This window comes from Scylla paramamosain, chromosome 17 (genome assembly GCF_035594125.1).
Source record: "Scylla paramamosain isolate STU-SP2022 chromosome 17, ASM3559412v1, whole genome shotgun sequence".
In the NCBI taxonomy this organism is placed as follows: Eukaryota; Metazoa; Arthropoda; class Malacostraca; order Decapoda; family Portunidae; genus Scylla; species Scylla paramamosain.
This window is the reverse complement of record NC_087167.1, coordinates 17,837,501-17,845,000: the sequence shown is the minus strand read 5'-3', so window position 1 is coordinate 17,845,000 and position 7,500 is coordinate 17,837,501. Positions and strand designations below refer to the sequence as shown.

Sequence of the window (7,500 nt, the reverse complement as noted above, 5' to 3'; positions counted from 1 at the left end):
TGGTGATAGAGCTGGCATTACAAAGACTGCAGCGCAACATTCATCAGTATCAGTAGCGTGGTGCAGCCGGAGAAGAGAGGGAAGGGAGAGGGGGATTGGTTGAGAGTAATTGAGGAAGTGGTTAAGAAGGACCTGAGTGTTGGGGGACGCGTGAACAGCAGGAATGGCAAGACGACACATAGGAGAGGACGGGGAGGTGGACAGGGATGGTAGGACCATATTCCAGGGATTTTCAGTGTTTTTATTTAAGGATCATAACTATAACTTGCTTTTTTCTTCCTTTGCTTTTGTTCTTCTCATTTTATTTTTTTTTTCATTTGTTTTATTTTTTATTTACTTCTCTTATTATCTCGGCCCCTCTCGTCTCCTCAGTGACGAGAGAAATGAGATAGTTATTATTTTCTTTCTTCAACATTTCCCACTATGGCGACATTCCTCTTTATTATTTTTTTTCTTAGAGTAAGAAAAAATAAGAACATCGTAAAAAGCTCTTTTGTAATCTAAATGGAAAGAAAAAGCGATATTTAATGTAAAGGTTCAGCAAGTTTAACCTGTCTGTCTGCATAACTCCGACGTATTTTAAAAAATCATGAATATTTGCCTGAAATCTGATATATAAACACTTCATTAATACAAGACCTTGAACATAAAGTCTCTTCTTCCTGGTTAACTTTACTAGTGTTTTCCTGATTAACTTTATATCTTACACATTACATCTTACACGTGGAATTTATTTGAAGTAGTGCGTGAAATGATAATCGTACACGTAGTTTTTGGTAAATAGCTTGTTATTTATTCAAACAACGCGGCTGGCAGTCTACTTATGCAAATAAGTTTATGGTGTCGCGTCATACATTAAAAACAGTAAAATAATCGTGAGTTAAGTATATATTTTCACAAGTTTTAGAATGATCTTAGCAAAATTCATAGCTCTGTAATGTTTTTGAAAGTTTGAGAACACTTTAACAAAATTTATAGCGTAATTATTTGTGCGTTTAATATTTTTTGCAGGTTTTAGAATACACTTACCAAAATTTATAGCGTGGTTATTTGAAAGTGGAATATATTTTTTTTAACAAGACCGTTACCAAATTTATAGTGAGATAATTTAAAAGCTTAATATTTTCACAAGTTTTAAGAATACTTCAAGCAAAATTTATAGCACTTTCATTAGTTAAGTTCCATACTTTTTATTTTTTCAAGCTTGAGAACCTCTAGCAAAATTTCGCTTGTGTATGAAAGAAAATATTGTTTCATTCCACCACGACCTGAAGAACCAAAGCCAATGACGTTTATTTCAGACATTTACGTCTCTCATTTGATTTATCACTCGTAGAAACTTCATTCGCAAAATTACCAAAAGAGATATTTGCTCCGTATTCTGAAACGCTTTGCTCTCTCACAACGACTATTTTTAAAGACCACATAGATGGTTAGCTGGGTTCTCAAGAGTGTTTTTCCTGTTCATAATGTAGAAATCTTGTTAATTTGTCTCTTGAATCATAAAAAACATTCTTGAAACCCCGTGTAACTTCAAGCAGAACCTTTTGAATGAAGTGGAGGTGCGGCGCAGAAGTGTTTCAGAATATTGTCCATTCACGGATGCCCCGCCCCGCCCCGCCTTGAACCGCCTTGCATCTCTCCTACCCTGCCTCGCTCCTACCACGCCCTCCCCCCCATCGCCTCCCCTTGTCCATCATTACATCACTCCGCGTTCCTCTACATACTTCTGGGCAGCATTCTCGCTCAAGCAGCATTTCCTCTACACTTACCTTAACCTTCTTTGCTCTTTCAACTCTCAGGATTATGATCACAGCAATAGGTTTCCAGTCATGAGCTCCACGATTTTTTTTCTTTATTCCTTTCCTTTTCTCTCCTTCCTTCCTTTATTTATCTTTTTTATATTTTGTTTCTTTCTTTTTGTTTGTTTGTTTGTTTGTTTGTTTGTTTGTTTGTTTGTTTGTTTCTTTTCTCCGTCCTAATCAAGGACATCAGATGCAGGCCTATTTATTGCCCTCAGAAAATTTAGTGTCAGGTTGTGACCCCCGCGGCACCCCCTCCCTCCTCTACCTCTCCCTCCCTGGTCACCTGCATTGCTCACCTGGCCTGTTATGAAGGTCTGAGGCACGTGGTGAAACATTCCGAAGTCTTGTGTGCAACTTTGTACAGTTTCATTGGGTGGAGTGTTGAGTTTCTGATGGTGAGGTGTAAAGCTCTTGCAACAGTGCAGAGTTCAAGTCTGGATTTTATGTAGAAAGAAGAGTTTTGGCTGTCATGAAACTGATACCATTATAACAGCTGAAGATAATGATGTTGCTGATGATGACAATGCTGTAACTATAATGGCAATGCATGTATTGTATGTAAAGAGAAGAGAAAGAGGTAGAAGAAAAAAATAACTACTGTAAAATCCTGTTTCCAGCTGACAATCATTTTAGAATATGTACAGGTTTCCATCAAAAAAAAAAAAAAAGGAAAAAAAAGAAAAAAAAAAAAAAAAAAATATATATATATATATATATATATATATATATATATATATATATATATATATATATATATATATATATATATATATATATATATATATATATGGTAATAAATTGAACAGAATTGTAGGTAGCAAAACATAATTTTTTCCACAAAGAAAGTTTGATTTTCAGTAGTTTCTTTCATATATGGTACCATGCATGAATGAAAGCTGAAAATTAAATATACAGGCATTATGATGAAAAGTAATAATGTATTGACCATAACAGTAAACATATAATTGTTTTGATTATGGTGAGAGCACTGACACAAGGTTATTATGTATTGGTGGAAGGAAGTGATTGTCATTCAGATCATGTCAGTCATAATAGCAATAGCAAATAATGGCAATGTACCTCACACCCTGAAGAAAGGCAGGAGAGGGAGAACGTACATAATTACAACAAATCAAGGTCAGTATACTTTGGCAGTAACACCCATCACTGATTCTCAAAATGAGTGGTGGATGAATGGAATAGACCAACTTTTCAGGTTGTTAGAGAGAAGTCATTAGGGAGCTTTATAATGAGATTAGACAAATTTATGGATGATAGCTGAAAAAAGGTAGGAATGCTTTAAACAGGGACTGCCACATTTAGACCTGATGGCTTCATGCAGCTTTCCTTATTTTCTTACATTTCTTATGTTCCTAATATATTTTGGTTATAAGTACATAAGGATTGATTATCTTGATGACATTTATTAAGATATCTATCATATCCCTACCTTCATATCCTTATCATGCCCTTACCTTCCATTAACTCATTAACTCCTCCATCCATGACCAGTTTAAGGAGCCAGTTCCCCTCACTGGGAGGTCTGCCATCCTTGGGGAGCAGCGCAACAACTACTTTTGTGACGTTGCTTGTGGCCGAGGAGACATGGGAGACTCCACCTTTGCCATCACCAAGTCTGGCCTCCTATGTGAGTTCAACAACAGGAGGCTGCTGGACAAGTGGGTGGAGCTGAGGGTAAGTGCCTGCCAGTGCCTCTTGTTTGTTGTTGGTGGAATACTTGTAGTGAGCAGGTTTGCACACTACAAGGATTACAAGTTTAAGGTTATTAGACATTTATTTACTCTTAATTACTGACTAGTGTAATGTAATCCCACAAAGAAGTTTCCTTTATTTGTGCAATAATTGCTGTAATCATTCTCATGGTCAGTAATCAGGATAGGACAAAAAATAGGAGATTTAGGTTTGGTAAAGTTAAATTTGAAAAAGAGATTGGAAGAAATTGACTCAAATACATAAAGTAATAGATGAATGAGATAGCCTGGATAATCAATTTGTTAGTTCTGGGCTTTGTTAGACCACCTTCCGCTCACTCTTGACCACCATCACTCAGACCCCAAGTGCCAACTGCCTGGTGGCCGGTGAGAACTACATCTTTGTTGGGTGTGCTGAGGGCATCGTGCGCTGCTTCAGTCCCTACAACCTTCAGTTTGTGACCACCCTTCCCCGCACACACTACCTGGGGGTGGATGTCTCCAAGGGGTTGACCATTAGGTCAGTGTCTTACCCTTACGGCTGTGTGTGTTGAATTTACCTAATTGTAGTTAACAAGATTTGATAGCTACTCATATCTGTCTGAATTTTTTTTCAAGTGTGTGTGTGTGCATGTGTTATTCACCTATGGTTGTCTGGTGGTCTTGTGACATAGCCAGTCATTGCTATACAGAAAGAGATAAAACCAATCTTTGGCTAGGAATGAGAGAGTATGTGAGTACTGGAGTGAATTACAAAAGTATTCCATGATTTGCTGCATGATAGAACTAATTTAATAACTTACCCATTAACTATCTATACCATTGATTTGTTTGTTTGGTTAATATTTTGTGAACTCCAAAAAAGGACTTGTCACTTATGGTAACATAACCAATGGTTTTGGTGTTATGTGTGTGTGTGCATTGCCAGTGTTGAGTGACCCTTGCTAACTGTTCCCCTTGCAGCCACATGGCCACTCACCCTAACAATGCCAAGTACCCGGACACCATTGCCATCGCCTATGACGAGAACAACCACAAGGTGACGGCCGTGTACAACGACCATTCCATGTATGTGTGGGATGTGAAGGACATTAAGCGGGTATGTGTGTTTCTTGCTGGAGGAGGGTGCTCCCTTTGCTCTCCTTATCCCACCTGGCTCACTTCTTTGTTTTGATAATTGTGTGTTGGTTAGGGTCATGTAACTGTGATGCAGTTTTCCTTGTGTTTTGTGATCCACTAGACAATGGACAGTTGTATTTTCATCATTGTAAAGGACTTGTTTTCTTAGTGTATACATGGTGAGCTGAAAATTTTCAAGTTCATATATTTATCACATATCTGAATGAAACTTATTAAAAAATAATAAAAGGAGATTTTCAGAGATAATAAAAGAAATTATGTTTAAAATGCAACTTAAAATTACCCAAAAAAATCAAACATGGGCAAACAGGGGAAAAATATGAGACAAAATCATTGTGATAATGTTTGAAAATGCAACTTAAAATGACTGGAAAAAAAAAAAGAAGAAATAAACATGGGAACTTTTGTAGCACATCAGTAAGTTAAAAAAGTTCTCCATGTTCACAGCTTTGCCCCTTGCAGGGTGGATAGTCACATTCTAACTTAGATGGGAAAAAAATTAAACATAGGCACTTTTGTTGCATGTTGGTAAAAAAATAAATAAATAGATAAAAGATAATAGATAAATAATAAGAAATAATAACAATAATAACAATAAGAGAAAAAACTACATTCTCACAACTTTATCCTCGTGCAGGTTGGAAAGTCACACTCGTACCTGTACCACTCTGCCTGCATCTGGGGTGTGGAGACGTACCCACCACCGGGAGAGGGAGTGAAGGCTCTGCTTCCTCCTGGCTCCTTCATCACCTGCTCCTCCGATGACACCATTCGAGTGTGGAATATTGATCCCTCCATGTCCCCCAACACGCTGTACAAGAGGAACATCTACAGCAATGTGAGTGCAGAAGCTTCATTATATGCTTAATTTTTGTGTTTCTCTTTATATATTTGTTGTTTAGTTCTAAGAGACCAGTAACTTAAGAGGAAGAGGAGTGTTCTTGTGGACAATTGTAAGTGTGTGAGAGCAACTTGAGGAAGGGGAGTGTTCTTGTGGACTGATGTATGTGTGGGACAGTTTTGTACTCAGTTTAGTGTCTCTTTGCCAGTACTGTAGCCTTGATTTGCCAGACTAATAAGCTGACTAGAGAAATAACAGATTATAGATTTTCTTTGTGAGTGATTCTAGTGCAGCAGTTTACATAAATTTTACCAGTACTTGCAGCCCTAGTGCCTAGTGACCACCTACATATATTGAAATTCAGTTTAATGTACTAACTAGAACCTTGCGCCTCATTGCTTGAATTGCCTTTGCCATCTGCAGGATGTGGAAGTTGTGAGTCTTTACCAAGTTTGCTTTTCCATTTTATTATCTTGACACTGCCACAAGCTGAACAGCACTCCTCATTAGTTGAGTCATTTGCACCAAAAGTTCACAGTTTTACACCTTCAGTAATGAAATTATTCCTATCAACTTTTCTATCCATGCTGAACACTTCATATAAGAGCAAAGACTGATTTGTTTATGATGTAAGAATTGTAACATATTTTATATAATAAAAGAAAGGTTTTTCTGAAGTTAATCCAATGAATAGTTTGTTGTGTTGAGGTGCATTTTGGGGGGTTAGGAAATTCTACCCCATTGATGCTATACAGGTTAGAAATAATCTTTACTTCATATTCAACATTAAAGAATAGCTTCTTTAGATGATGGCATAATTTTTGGCTTCACAATCAGCAGCACTGTGATCATCCTTGTAGTACCTCTTTAATATGCTGCTTTCTTAACACTCTGCTATACTAGTGTGTGAATGAGTGAGTGAATGGTGGAGTGTTAGTGTACATGCTCTCTTCCCTCTGTAATAGCAATGTGTGAGTGACTTAGTGGTGGAGTGTTAGCACACATGCTTCCTTCCTTCTCTACAGTACTAGTGAATGAGTGAGTGTTGCATTATTACCTTACATGCTTCCTCCCTTCTCTGTAATACTAGTGAGTGAGTGAGTGAGTGTTGCAGCATTACCTTACATGCTCCCTTCCCTCTCTGCAATACTAGTGAGTGAGTGACTGTTGCAGTATTACCTTACATGCTCCCTTCCCTCTCTTCAATACTAGTGAGTGATTGAGTGAGTGACTGTTGCAGTATTACCTTAAATGCTCCCTTCCCCCTCTGCAATACTAGTGAGTGAGTGAGTGAGTGAGTGAGTGAGTGAGTGACTGTTGCAGTATTACCTTACATGCTCCCTTCCCTCTCTGCAATACAAGTGGGTGAGTGAGTGAGTGAGTGAGTGAGTGAGTGAGTGACTGTTGTGGTATTAGCTTACATGCTCCAGTATGCTTTAGGCCAGTTGCCAGCCTGCTTGTCTTCTCCTAGGAGCTCCTCAAAACCCTGTATGTGGACCCTGAGCTGGGTTTCATCAAGGACACAGACATCAGCCCCCAGGGAGGCGACAGGAATGACACCTCCTACGACTCCCGGAATGGCGTACGCTGCATCCGTGTCAGTCCAGATGGCAAGCACCTGGCCTCTGGGGACCGGGCAGGCAACATCAGGTCAGCAGCAGGAGTGTTTGATGGTTGTCCAGTGACTGTCCTTTGTACTGCTTGGTGGAAGTGGCTGCCTTGTGACTCACTTGTGCATGCCACTTTTTGACTTGTGTTTCTGTCTGCACTAACTTACCTGACTGTCAGTTGTCTTGTCTTTCTGCACTAACTTACCTGACAGTCAGTTGTGTGTTACTCTCTCTGCACCAGCTTACCCTGACAGTTAGTTATGCATTCTCTCTCTGCACTCAATTATCTGACAGTCAGTTGTGTGTTCTCTTTCTGAATCAGCCTATTTAACAGTCAGTTGTGTGTTTCTCTCTTTGTTGACTTACCTGACAGTCAGTTGTGTGTTTCTTTC

At 38.7% G+C, this 7,500-nt stretch overlaps 1 protein-coding gene across 1 annotated transcript in view; it reads left to right on the top strand.

Moving 5' to 3' along the window:
* LOC135108541 (WD repeat-containing protein 62-like) overlaps positions 1-7,500 on the top strand; it is a 189,907-nt gene that overhangs the window by 142,732 nt on the left and 39,675 nt on the right. Inside the window, 5 exon segments of the mRNA XM_064019660.1 lie at positions 3,318-3,500; positions 3,877-4,037; positions 4,481-4,616; positions 5,295-5,495; positions 6,970-7,148. Of these exon segments, the coding sequence (XP_063875730.1) occupies positions 3,318-3,500; positions 3,877-4,037; positions 4,481-4,616; positions 5,295-5,495; positions 6,970-7,148 (860 nt within the window).